Here is a 14,313-nt window from a genome sequence, read left to right as displayed (position 1 = left end):
TTGAATTTCATTGTGTAGATAGAATTATTATTAATAATTGGGGTTGGATTTCCAATAGTAAATTGTTATCATAATAATTTGGGGCAACCATGTGACTCGATCCTATTTTACAACATCTGTTTATGGTAGTTGTTAAGATAACACTGCAAGTCAGTCATAAGTGTAAACCCATTGATTGAAATAGGCAGTTTTTGCCAAAACTGGCAAAAATAAGTCATGAATCACACTCGCATGATCATAGAATGCTGTAATTAGTTGTAAAGGAGAGCAGTTGCCAAGTACCTGGAAGGCAGTCATATGGTTGTGAAGGGGAGCACGTTTTACAACAGCCAGAAGTGCTTTATGGGTGAGAAATAACCCGTTCTGGGCCCATCATAATTTTGAAGAGTTGTTAAGTGACTGGTCATAAGTTGAGGACAACCTGTATTTCTGTATTTTATGTTCATTCTTGTTTGTAATCTAAAGATGAGGAAGCTATAAATATACCACTAACCAAACCCATCCTTTACAGGAAAGTATGAATCAGAGAATTCACAACTCTCAAAACTGAACTGAGTGAAGAACCAACAAGCAGCTAATGCAGATAACATTTAGCTAGGGGGTTTTTTTCTATTATGTTTCTACAAAATTCTAATTAAAAGGGATAATGGCATAGATAAGGTAGTGGTATGCAAAACATCTGGATTCAATGTGTTTCAGTATAAAACAGTCTGAGCTTAAACACCTGTTTTGAACTCAAAGCAGTGTGTTTCAAATTCAGGATGGTCTCAGCTGCAATATTTTGCACCTACCTAGTAAGAGGAGTTAGGCATTACCAGACTTCCAAAATGTCAGAATTCACTATGTATTTTCAAATTTTTGGTGAAGACACCTTTTCAACTTCTTTTGCCCTCTGAAATAATAACACTAAGGTCTTCTCAGAATGTCCAAGATGCATGGGTGATGAAAGCCACTATGTGACTGAGCCCTAAGCACTAATTGACAATTAGAGCAGCAGGACAAACGTCTTGTTAGCTCTAATAGTCTTTAGGAAATCCCAGGAAGCAATAGCTGTGCAAAAATTGTTTTATTAGTTCTCATTCTGCATATTAAAAAAAAACTAGCCCCAAATCTGCACAGAAAACATGTTTTTTGGAGCAATTCACTTCTTGCCATAGATACTATCCAACGCATTCTGGGCGTCTGTTATTTGTTGCTGCAGTCTCTGCTTAGTAGACTCATTAGAAGCCTTTTTCAGCAGCGTCTTCATTTCTTCCACCACAGCCCTATAACCAGTTGTGTTGTGGAAGACACGGATGGCTCGGTCCCCACAGGAAACCAGGAAGCGACTGTTCACGTCAAAGGCTAAGTCTGTTATGTGCTCTCCATGAGCACCTTCAAAGTATTCTTCTTCCTCTCCTCGTTGAGTGTTATAAACAAAGATGCTGGTGCTGCTGGAAATGGCCACTGCCCGTGCATCGGGAGCCAGAGCAATGCGGCAGGGCTCTGTTACCTTGCAACTGCCTGTCAGCAATAGGTAAGGATCCTGTTGCTTTTTATACTCAACATCTGTGTCCCAGAACTTCCAAGTGCCATCCTTTGAAACTGTTGCCATCCTGTTAGGGTGAGAGAATGGCATGTATTATTTAGCAATTTCAAGTTACTACTGTAGTTAGATGAATGTATTGACTTCGGTCTATAGTAGGATCTATCAGCTTCTTGTTGCTTATGCTTCCTTTCTTCAGTTCTAATGTCCAGAACTAACCACAGAGCTCCCCGTGATCATATAATTCATATCATAAATTTGGAAAATGATTATGCATATAGGCATACTCAGTATGTATGATATAGATGCCTTCAAGAGATCTGATAAAACTCAAATATCCCTCAGGAATATTTTAAGACTTCAGCTGGCTTGTTGGTGCCAGAATATATCTCTTTTTAGTTTCCTGAGGATTGACTTAAATATCTCATATGTGACTCTGAGCCATTACCAAGTTAAAAACAAAACAATATAACAAAATAACCCTAAACGTATAATAAAGTCTATAAAAAGATTAAAAACTGTAAAAACAAACAAACAAACCCTGCAGGAGAGCATACTCAATTGCCCTAGCATTTAGGAAAGGCTAGGCTATAAATCCTACTGAATAAACCAACAGAGAAACTATTAACAAAGGAAATTGCTGAAGAATGGGCCATTTATTAAATGCATGTACTTAACACCATTAAGTCATAATTTAATATATTTTCTGATATATTTTTCTGAGTCTACAGAATACATAAAATTGTGAATCAAATGGCTTGGATTGAAACAGCATAAGCCCCCCCCCAAAAAAAAACAAACAAAAAACAAAACCTCTAGCCCCAAATTAATCAAACTTAGCAAGTTGTCTGAATTGATTTGATAAGTTCTAATTTGAGCTGGCTAAATATATTGTGGGAACATAGTCACTTAATCTTCAGAAGAAATCACTCCATTGGTTTATAAAGAGGAAGGAAGCAACTCCAAAGGGCCTTCTCTTCCTCACACCAAGGGTATCAGGAAAACTAGACAGAAGACTCAAGGGGAAGATGTGAACAAGTTATTTTAAAAATGTTATGCCATAGAAATGAACAATAGTTTCTCACCGCCGAGAGTCATTGGAAAAAGCGAAGGAATACACGCCAGCCTTATGCCCCTTCAGTTCAAAGGCTCTGATCACTTCCCGGAACTCTCCACTCTTGCTGAAACACACTTCCCACACCTTTACATCAGGAGTGAATCCACATGAACCAACAAACCTATAGGAAAGGAAAGTGTTGTGACCCAGGTTCCTGGACCCAGACTCCTGGACTCGGATGATTCAGAAAATGAGGGAGAAGACCTGGCAAGCCCTGTTTCTCTTGAGCCCTCTCCCTCCCTGGCACCCACTCAAAGGGAGGGGCCGGCACGGCCTGATTCTCCCGGGCCTTCTTCTGATTTGGCAACGCCCCAAGAACAGTTTTGGAGGGACGCAAGATTACGAAGGCTTGATCGACGTGCGCAGCAGCGGAAGAGTTGGGACAAAGCCAAGTCATAATTGTCATGCAGTGACATCTGCAGAGACTATAAATAGGAGGCGGGACTTCCTGGTTTTTTGTCTCGGACAAAGCAATGAATTTGGCGCGAGCTAACTATTTCATGGAGGGAAGAATATATTCGTGAGTAATTCTGGCCTTATCTATAATTTCCTCGTTATCTCCAGAAACTTGGCAGGCCCGTGGGTAGACGTGGCCAGGACATGTATCTATGTAAATAAAAGGAAAAAGGAAGGCCTCTGACGGACTCTTTGCTGGGAGTATTGGGGAAGGAAACAGAACATTTTGTCGAAGACCTGACTAAAACATCTTCCACCAAAGATGGATCAGCAGCAGGTACAGCAGCAGTTAGAGCAGCTACACGCGGCTAATCAACAGCTCCAGCAGCAAGTGGCTCACTTGGCAGGCCAACTTGCTGCCAGGAATGTGCCTGCAGCCCCCCCCCATCCTCCCACTCCTCCTCGCCGCAGTGCCCGATAACCGTGCGGATAAGTTTTCTGGGCAGCCTGAGATGTTCCCGACCTTCTTGGGACAGTGCCAGCTCTACATGGCTATGAGGCCAGAGGATTTCCCAGACGACCGGGCTAAGGTGGCCTTCGTGATTAACCTTCTTCCGGCTCGGCTGCTCGATGGGCCACGCCTCTTGCTCCAGGACAGCCCCTGCTGGCGGACCACCAGCGTTTTTGGCAGCACCTACGCACCATGTATGAGGACCCCGTTCGAATGCTGACGGCAACCAGGCGCCTTAAGGAACTCCGTCAAGGGAAACGCCCCCTGCAGGAGTACATCGCGAATTTCGTCTTTTGTGCCAGGACTCTGACTGGAATGATGCAGCGCTGGTGGACGCGTTCAGGAGGGACTCTCAGAGGAATTGCAAGACGAGCTGGCCCGCGTGGAGGCGCCGCGGACCTCGACAACTTGGTGCCCTTTGTCTCCGCCTCGATGCCCGTCTGCAACGGGCGACCGTCCCGTCGCACCCCGGGACCCTCCGTCGACATCTGCACCCCACTTCCTGCACCACCAGCACCCAGGGTCGCCCCACGTTTTGTAACCGCTGCGGAAGAGCCCATGGAGTTGGGAGCGCCAGACCTCGCCTAACAGCCCAGGAGCGGAACCGAGGCGCCAAGGGGATTGTGCCTGTACTGTGGGGAGCCCGCCACTTCGCCGCTTCTTGCCCCAGAAAGCGAAGTGGGGCACGACGCCGTCCCGAATCACAGCGTGACCAATCGAATGGAGCAGGCCCGACCGGGAAACCCTAGGTCGGGCACGCACTAAGCCCCACTGGACGCTATGGAAGTAGACTCTGGGCCCCTCGGCATCTGATTCTGGACACACGGATATGGTTGGGGAACCAGTCGGACGGGCTCCAGGCGCATGCGCTGGTGGACTCAGGGCCACAACAAACTTTATGGACCAGGCCTTTGTGACCCAGTTTGCGGTCCCGTGGTTCCGTGGACCCTCCGATGCGGGTAGAGACAATTGATGGGCGAGAACTGGTGTCCGGCCCCATTAAATTCGCCACCCAGCCTTTGCGCCTGGCTATTGGGGACCATGAGGAGGCGATCCAGTTTTATGTCACGGCGGACCTTCATTTTCCCTTGGTCCTTGGTTGGCCTGGCTTCGGACCCACGATCCTCAGGTGGCCTGGTCGCGAACGCCATCTCTTTCCCGAGTCTGCAGTGCGTCGATCACATCCGCCACACCTGTGCCGGCCAGAACGTCCCACCGCTGCCATCACCTTGCCTCCTGAGCTGACGGACTTCGCCGACGTGTTCAGCGAGAAGGAGGCGGACCGACTACCCGCATCGGCCCCACGATTGCCCGTGGACCTTCTGCCCAACGCACCACTGCCTGTGGGACGCCTGTATTCCATGTCGGAGCCCGAGTTGGCCGCCTCAGGGACTTCCTGGACAAAAACCTGGCCCGAGGGTTCATCCGGCCTTCAAAGTCCCTCTCGGCCCCGGTCCTCTTTGTGAAGAAGAAGACAGGGACTTGCGCCTATGCTGTGATTACCGCCGGCTAAACGCCATTACGGTGCGGAATCGCTACCCCTGCCGCTCATCCCGGAGCTACTGGAAAGGTTGCGGAGGCCACGATCTTCACCAAGCTCGATCTCCGGGGCCTACAACCTGGTGCGGATACGAAGGAGACGAATGGAAGACGGCATTCGCACCCGATACGGACACTACGAATACACTGTCATGCCATTTGGGTTGACCAATGCTCCCGCCGTTTTCAGCACTTCATGAACGACGTGTTCGAGACATGTTGGATCGGTTCGTGGTTATCTACCTCGACGACATCCTGATTTACTCCGGTCCAGGAAAGCCACCTTCGACACGCCAGTCTGGTTCTGCAACGCTATGGAGCAACAACTCAATGCGAAGCTGGAGAAATGCGTCTTCTTCCGGACTTCCATAGAATTCCTCGGCATATCATCTCGCCCGAGGGCATAGCCATGGACCCATGTAAAGTAGAAGCTTTGTGTAGCTGGGAAGCCCTCGTCGGGTGAAGGATGTTCAGCGCCTACTGGGCTTCGCCAACTACTACCGGACCTTCATCCCGGCTTCGCCACACTGACAGCTCCACTTACCCAGCTCCTCAGGAAGAAGGTTGCATTCGGTGGGGTCCCCGCAGCAAGAAGCATTCACAGCCCTCAAGAAAGCCTTCGTCACGGAACCCGTCCTGAGGCATCCCGACCCGCTCCGGCCTTTTGTGGTGGAAACGGACGCGTCAATGTGGCTCTGGGAGCGGTGCTGCTACAGGCTCCGGCGAATGGTGGCACACTTTTTCCTGCGCTTACTACTCCGGAAACTCAACCTTCCGAGCGCAACTACACTATCTGGGAAAAAGAGTTGCTGGCTATCAAGGCTGCATTCGAGGCTTGGCGACACCATCTGGAGGGGGCCCGACATCAGGTGGAGGTCCGAACGGACCATCGGAATCTCGAGCACCTCACCACAGCTCGGAAGTTAAACCAGCGGCAGATCCGGTGGTCGTTGTTTTTTGCCCGGTTCAACTTCCGCGTGACCTACATTCCCAGCGGTCACAACCGGAGGGCGGATGCCCTGTCCCGCAAGCCAGAGTACCCCTGCGCCAAGGCCCCCCTTCCTCCCGGGACAGTGCTGCCGGCAGAAGCCTTGGCCGCAGCACGGGAGCCAGTGGACTTGCGGGCCCAGGTGCGAGAGGCGCAGCGCCAGGACGCCTGGTCGCAGCAAAGGAGAGCGGAGGTGGGCCCCACGTCTCCTTGGACCTTGGAGGAGGACTTACTCAAGTTTCGGGGGCGATTATATGTACCCACAGGACCACTCCGAGCCTCGTCATGACCCAGTGCCACGACAACCCTGCAGCAGGACATTTTGGGTTCTTCAAGACCCTCCACCTGGTGACACGGACCTTTGGTGGCCCGAGTGCGGCATGATATACATGCCTACGTGACATCCTGCGTACCGTGCCGGCAAGCCAAGACCGCCACGGGGCCCCTCCCGGCTCCTCCAACCCTTGCCGACACCCGACAGACCCTGGGGCGATCTCTATGGATTTCCTGACAGACCTGCCGCCGTCCTCTGGGTTCACCACGGTGCTGGTGGTGGTGGACATGCTCACCAAGATGGCACACTTCATCCCATGCCGCTGACTGCCCACAGCCGCAAAACGCCCGCCTCTTTCTGCAGCACATCTTCCGCCTCCATGGTCTACCGGACAGGGTGGTTTCGGACCGCTGGAGTTCAGTTCACAGCCCGCTTCTGGAAGAGCCTGATGGCCGCGTTGGAGGTGCAGGTATGTCTGTCGTCATCGCACCATCCGGAGACCGACGGGGGTACAGAGAAGGTCATCGGTATACTGGAACAGTATCTCCGTTGCTTCATCAACCAGCAACAGGACAACTGGGCCGACTACCTGTCTCTGGCGGAGTTTGCTTTTAACAACTCTCAGCACACCTCTACTCAGATGACCCCGTTCTTTGCCAATGTGGGGTACCATCCGCGCTCTTCCTCTGGCACCACGGACTCTCCTGTTCCCGAACGCAGACCTTCCTGACGGAATTGCATGCGGTCCAACAGTTGGTACGTCAGCAGCTGAATCGGGCAAGGAGGACTACAACGGTCCGCCGACCGCTCCCGACGGGCAACGCCCCGCTGGCAGTTGGAGACCGGTGTGGCTCTCCACCAAACACCTCCCGTCCGACCGCCGGTAAAGTTGGACCACCGATTCATCGGCCCGTTCCCTGTCGAGGCAGTCATCAACCCGGTAGCCTACCGACTGACCCTGCCACGATCCATGCGGATCCACCCGTTTTCACGGTCCCTTCTGGTTCCTGAGGCCACACCGAGTCCCCTTCGGTGCCCAACAGCACCCGTCACTGTCGCCGAGGACGGGTCGGAGGAATACGAAGTCCACAGCGTAAGAGACTCTCGCTGGCTAAAGGGTCGTTTCCAATATTTGATCGCGTGGAAGGGATACGGGACTGATTTCTCCTGGGTAGATGCCTCCGACGTTCATGCCCCTGACCTGGTGCAGGCCTTCCATGAGCAGAACCCAGCCCGACCGCATCCCGATCGTCAGCCCCGGGGGAAGGGCCCTGCGGTGAGGGATAGTGTTGTGACCCAGGTTCCTGGACCCAGACTCCTGGACTCGGATGATTCAGAAAATGAGGAGAAGACCTGGCAAGCCCTGCTTCTCTTGAGCCCTCTCCTCCCTGGCACCCACTCAAAGGGAGGGGCCGGCACGGCCTGATTCTCCCGGGCCTTCTTCTGATTTGGCAACGCCCCAAGAACAGTTTTGGAGGGACGCAAGATTACGAAGGCTTGATCGACGTGCGCAGCAGCGGAAGAGTTGGGACAAAGCCAAGTCATAATTGTCATGCAGTGACATCTGCAGAGACTATAAATAGGAGGCGGGACTTCCTGGTTTTTTGTCTCGGACAAAGCAATGAATTTGGCGCGAGCTAACTATTTCATGGAGGGAAGAATATATTCGTGAGTAATTCTGGCCTTATCTATAATTTCCTCGTTATCTCCAGAAACTTGGCAGGCCCGTGGGTAGACGTGGCCAGGACATGTATCTATGTAAATAAAAGGGAAAAAAAAGGAAGGCCTCTGACGGACTCTTTGCTGGGAGTATTGGGGGAAGGGAAACAGAACAGAAATGTCAAAATGAATTGAACCACTATGTGAGCTGACACTTTTCTATTCTTCAATATTATTTAGAGCACAAAGCAGACATCTTCATTCTGACATAATAGAAGGAAATATAAACAAGTGACTGCCCTTCCTTACCTCCCACATGGTGACACAGTTGCAAAGGTGTTGTTCATCTGGTTGGTGTTGATGCTCGCCAGAATTTCCCCCTTCATGTCCCAGATCAGGATGGTGGTATCACTGGAAGCACTCATGATATACTTCCCTGGGGAATAAAGGGCACAGATAAGGCTACAATTCTGACAGGCTGATGCAGCTATATATATTATTCAGTAAACCAAGCAAATTAATTTGCCTTTAAGGAAATAAAGCTGAACCGTTCTCTGTAGTTGTAAGTTAGGCTGTTCAAAAGATCAGCATACCTGTATCAGCAACTCCAATATTGATGATAGGAGCCTTGTGCTGCTTTGGAAATTCTTCTGGGATTGCTGTGTATGTAAAAGTGCCATCCTCTTTCTTTGTCATTTTAAAAACTCTGAGGGTGTCTCCATATGCCAACCAAACAATGAAAGCTCTGAGTGAAGAAAAGACAGGCATATAAGCAACAGAATGATCAAAAGGAAGAAGCTGCTCTGCTTGATAGTCATATAACATAAGCCCACCATGGTTTGCAAAATGCGTGAAAATGTTTCCATGTTTGCAACTTCAGACTAGCTTCATTTTTTACTGCTGCTCTGGCTGCTTTTCTGCCAAAAGGAATTACAGTGACAAAATCTTCACTCTTTCACTACATTATGTGACGGAAACAACTCCTCAGCCCCTCCTTTTTGCAATGCTCTTCCTACAAAGTTTCCTACAAAACCTTTTTCAGTTTAGTTTTTATTATATTCTTCTTTGTTTTTATTGTAATGCACTGGCCATTTTCCTTCAGGATTAGGGCAGGTTACAGGTAAGCAAGTAATGCAAAGGATATTATCCAAACTTCCATCCTACCTGGAGTCTGGGAAGAAGCGGACCAGGGTAGCATGGTCCAGTTCCACATTAACCCGCATGCAGCGATGCTCTCTCTCCAAAATGTCTTTGGTACTCCAGATACGCACCGTACGGTCATCAGAACAGGATGCCAAATACTTCCCATTATTGCTGAAGTCCAGGCAGGTGACATTTCCACTGTGGCCCTGCAGAATAAAAAGAAAATGATCCTTTGGCCTATTAATAAATCCAGGTGTCTTGTATACTGGATATCTGTTATCTAAGGAGCGAAAAGCTGTTAAAAATTCTAAAAAAAGGGATTTATTTGAAAATTGTGGATGTAAGAAAGAAGAGTATAACTACCCAGTCAAGGAAATCTCATGACCTTTACACACCTTTTCCAATTTTACCACAAACATTCCAACCTCAGAACAGGCTAATTCAACTGTGAAATAGTGGTCAAATTACTTGTTTTGGAGTCAGGTATACTTAGTGAAATTGGCAAAAGAAAACTTAGCGTGTTTTAATCTCAAAATTATTTGTTTTCTTCTGCTATTTTTTAATAAAACTAGGCGAATTGCTACCATCCAGTAAACAGCAGGATTCCCACTTATCTCCTTGGACAAATAGATATAATCAAGTAAAGCAAAATGGTTGTAAGTTCATTAGTGAACAGGAAGAAATAATGGTAAATCTGGGGCAGGATGGACCTGCTTTTTCATATCACAAAGTTGTTTATTTCTGCGCAGTAGTTCAGGATTTCAAAATGAAAACCAGATAAAGTAATTACATTCAAAGCACACCCCACAATGTGGCGCATGGAGGAGGCAAGTCCCAGAAAATGAAAGCTATACAATATGAATCCAATCCTTTTTGAAAGCAACCTGATTTTTTCCAGAAATTTTTACTGTTACCACTGAATAGTACAGTTACAAATTCTGACTTCCCAAGATTTCGGAAATAATTATAAGATGGGCAGAGGTGTTCAGTTATTTTTCTAATCTCACCTTTAAACTTCCAATTATTACTGCATCTTTAGTCATCTCTACTACAGAGAATAAAAGTAGGCCAGTTGGCAGACACATGTATGATCAGCTCAAGAAAAAAAAGGTGAAATAACTGCATGTAAGAATATGTTACCCACCAGAGCTCACCTTGAGGGCTGAAGCCAGAAGTGGGTGTGTGAAAGTATGCTGTTGGGGCTTCTCTTTTCGAATTCGCTGTTGTTTCGGCTTTTTCAGGCCTGTTTTGCTGGCTGCATCACCATTCACATTTTGATCTGAGGAATACAGTTGAAGAAAAAAATGTAACAAATCAAGGGCCAATTGGTTTTAACTGTTATTTGAATCACCAATAGCATTTTTTTTTCAATTATCAGATCAGCACAATAAAAAATAAGTATAAGTAGCCTGCAGCAGAATGCCTTTTAATCTAAAAGCCAAGGTTTTAAAATAGTTATTTCTGTATCAATTAGTGTTCATGTGTCCTTAGTTTAAGACATAAAAATACCCATTACATAAAGATTCACAAGTCTTTGGAGCATAAAGATTAAGAAAGGATGAGAGAAATGTGATATGAAGATCTCTAAATAATCACCTTTAGTAAAAAAATTATGTTAGCCTTTTGTATAGTCTTATAGTACTTTATAATACTTTTTAATATACAAAACATATATTTATTTATTTATTTTTATTTATTAGATTTTTATACCGCCCTTCTCCCAAAGGACTCAGGGCGGTGTACAGCCAGAATAAGAACAAAATATATACAATTTAAAACAACATTTAAAAAGAGCAAATTTTAAAGGCTGATTATTAAAATTTAGATTTAAAATTTAAAAAATATTAAGAATACCCAATTAAAATTCATCAATAATTATGCCAGTCCCGCTTTAATGAATAAATATGTTTTGAGCTCACGACGGAAGGTCCGAAGATCAGGCACTTGACGCAGGCCAGGGGGAAGTTCGTTCCAGAGCGTCACTGCCCCCACAGAGAAGGCCCTACTCCTGGGGGCCGCCAGCCGACACTGTTTGGCGGACGGCACCCTGAGGAGACCCTCTCTGTGAGAGCGTACGGGTCGGTGGGAGGCAAAGTGTAACAGCAGGCGGTCTCGTAAGTACCCGGGTCCATATAAACTTTCAGGGATCATTCTTTGCTTCATTATTCTTACGATGCCCATAAATACTCTTGTAGTTGCAGTTGTCAGACATATGGAGTTAGTTCTGAGTAGCTTCTTTATTGTTGTTTGCCTATACATAGAATCTTGCCAGACACAACTAAAGAAATATAGGCAGTCCTCAACTTACAACTACAATTAAGCCCAAAATTTATGTTGCTAAGTGAGACATTTGTTAAGTGCATTTTGCCCTATTTTGTAACCTTTCTTGCCAGTTGTTAAGTGAATCATTGCAGTTGTTAGTAAGTGGGTTGTTAAATGAATGTGACTTCCTCATTGACTTTCCTTGTCACAAGGTCACAAAAGCTCTTCATATGACCCAGAGTAATGCAACTATCATAAATATGAATCAGTTGCCAAGCATCTGAATTTTGATCAAATGACCTTGGGGATGCTGCAATAGTCGTATGTGTGAAAAACAGTGAGAAGTCTCTTTTTTCAGTGCTATTGTATCTTTGAATGGTCACTAAATGAACTGTTAGGTTGAGGATTACCCGTACTCTGTGAACTGCTGGGAAGGGGCCATCTTAGCCCTCTTCCTGCCTACCAAACATTCCCTCCTCCCCTCCTCTTGACTCTCTGGGAGGCAGCCCCTCCCTCCTGTGACTCCTGATTACACTTCACTACAGCAGTGCATGTAAGAGTAGTATTTTTTATTACGATTTTTTTTCTAGCTATCTTCTAATAAGCTCAAAATGGCACAGAGTGTTCATTCTTCTCCCATTTTATTATCAAAACTCAATGACTGCATTTCCATTATCTCTTAATCTGGTGACTAAATTACCCACCAATTCACACAACACACTGAACCGTAAATTAATAAAGAAAGCTGGATTTACACAACATATTAAGCCATAAAAGAAAGGAAAAACACATTTATTGCTAGCTTAGTATATTGAGAAAAGCAACTGCAAGATCTCCCTAGTTAAGCACTTGTTACAAAGGCTACTGAGGCTAGAATTCCAGTCATCTTAAAATTGACAAGGTTGAGAAATAGAGGTAGTTCTCCACTTACAATCACAATTGGGCCCAAAATTTCTGTTGCTAAGTGAAACATTTAACTGAGTTTTGCCCCATTTTACAACCATTATTGCCACAGTTATTAAGTGAATCACTGCAGTTATTAGGTTGTTAATGGAACCTGGCTTCCCCATTGTCCTTGCTTGTCAGAAGGTCGCAAAAGGTGATCACATGACCCCCGGGATATTGCACCCGTCATAAATCTCAATTGCCAAGTGTCTGAATTTTGATCATGTGATCTTGGTGATGCTATAACTCTCGTGTGAACAATAGTCATGTCACTTTTTTCAGTGCCATTGTAATTGGTCACTAAACAAACTGTTGTAAGTCAAGGACTACCTGTACTGAGACTGTAGCTTTTTGCTGAACATATTTTTTCTATTAACGACATTCCAGATTTAAATACCAACCTATAGGTCTAGAAAAAAAACTACTGGGAAGTCCAGAAAGCCCATACCAACTTGTTTGACCCCATGATGAAGCTTCCGTGTCCATGACCTAAGCAATCTGAAATTTCCTCAATGTGATGCTACAGGCACAGCGACATGAAGCAAGCTGCACCCGTATACATTTCAATCCTGACATCTAAGGCAATACTTCAGGGTATGTTTTTTCGACGGAGACCAATTCCTGCTTTCTTTCGGGCAAAAATGATGGCTCCAAAGCTGCTGCTGAACGTATCTCTGATTTTAAGATTTGAAACCAATTTTCCTATTCACAGACAAATACTTTCAAGTATTAGACTGATCCAATGATGTCTTTGCTAATCAGTCAGAAACGCATCTGTGATCTAGGCACAAGGCCAGTCATCCAGGTCACAGTTGTCCCAAAGGTGCTTTTTCAGGAGGCGACTGGACTTTGTTTTTTCTTTTGAAGTTGTTTCACTTCTCATCCAAGAAGCTTCTTCAGCTCTGACAGGATAGTGGGGAATGGAAGGATTTATATTCCTTTTCGACAGCTGGTAATCTGCATCCTTTTAGAGCAGAGGTCTTCAAACTTGGCAGCTTTAAGACTTGTGGACTTCAACTCCCAGAATTCTCCAGCCAGCTATGCTGGCTGGGAGTTGAAGTCCACAAGTTGCCACGTTTGGGGACCCCTGTTTTAGAGGGTCGTTGAAGCACTTGGAGGTGTATCAGTGTCCTCAGGGTCACCTGAGTAGTGCTCCTGGTTCCTGTAGTCTGCAATTTTTCCTCTGGCAATCCAGAGTGGGAACAGGAATGGATATCCAGAGAAAAATTGCAGACTACAGGAACCAGGAGCACTACTCAGGTGACCCTGAGGACACAGATAAACCTCCAAGTGCTTCAACAACCCCCTAAAACAGGGGTCTCAACAACAGCAACTTTAAGCCTGGCGGACTTCAACTCCCAGAATGTCCGCCAGGCTTAAAGTTGCCAAGGTTGGAGACCCCTGGTCTAAAAGGATGCAAATGACCAGCTATCTGCAAGGAATATAAATTCTTCCATTCCCCACTATCCTGTCAGAGCTGAAGAAGCTTCTTGGATGAGGAGCAAAACGTCTTCAAAAGAAAAAAAAACAAAGTCCAGTCGCCTCCTGAAAAAGCACCTTTGGGACAAAGATAACGGGAAAAAAGAACGCGCAGCGCTTTACAAAGCAATTTTTAAATCGGGAGCTGCCACGGCTCATTTCTTGCGCAAGATGGAAACGTGGCTTCAAACCCCGCCCCGCAGAAAGCTGGCGGCCCGGCTAAAAGCGCTTCGTCCTCGCCTACCCTCAGGCGTCCCGTTCAGTTTTGCCACGTCCTCCTTGCTCGGCGCGGCCTTCGTCCACCGCGTAAGAAAGAACAGCAGCCCCCACAAAACGACGGCGCCGAGGACCAGCGAGAGGCCCACCAGCGTCGCGGACACGACCGCCTCCCCCATCCTCCGGCAGCGGCGGTCACCTCCTCCTCCTCCAGCTCCCCTCAGCCACCTCAGCGGAGGCGGAGCCCAGCCCAACCGGA

General features: G+C 46.8%; 1 protein-coding gene across 1 annotated transcript; it reads right to left on the bottom strand.

Moving 5' to 3' along the window:
• TBL2 (transducin beta like 2) lies at nucleotides 1–14,310 on the bottom strand. Its single transcript, XM_058164569.1, has 7 exons — nucleotides 14,083–14,310; nucleotides 10,307–10,431; nucleotides 9,174–9,358; nucleotides 8,603–8,754; nucleotides 8,319–8,445; nucleotides 2,611–2,763; nucleotides 1–1,595 (listed from the first exon to the last, which is right to left on the bottom strand). The coding sequence occupies exons 1-7, from the start codon at nucleotides 14,231–14,233 to the stop codon at nucleotides 1,142–1,144; spliced, it is 1,347 nt and encodes a 448-aa protein (XP_058020552.1). The 5' UTR covers nucleotides 14,234–14,310; the 3' UTR covers nucleotides 1–1,141.
• Between the last annotated feature and the right edge of the window lie 3 nt (nucleotides 14,311–14,313).

This window comes from Ahaetulla prasina, chromosome 1 (assembly GCF_028640845.1).
Source record: "Ahaetulla prasina isolate Xishuangbanna chromosome 1, ASM2864084v1, whole genome shotgun sequence".
In the NCBI taxonomy this organism is placed as follows: domain Eukaryota; kingdom Metazoa; phylum Chordata; class Lepidosauria; order Squamata; family Colubridae; genus Ahaetulla; species Ahaetulla prasina.
Note: the sequence above shows the minus strand (reverse complement) of the source record. Positions and strands in the feature narration are given on the sequence as shown.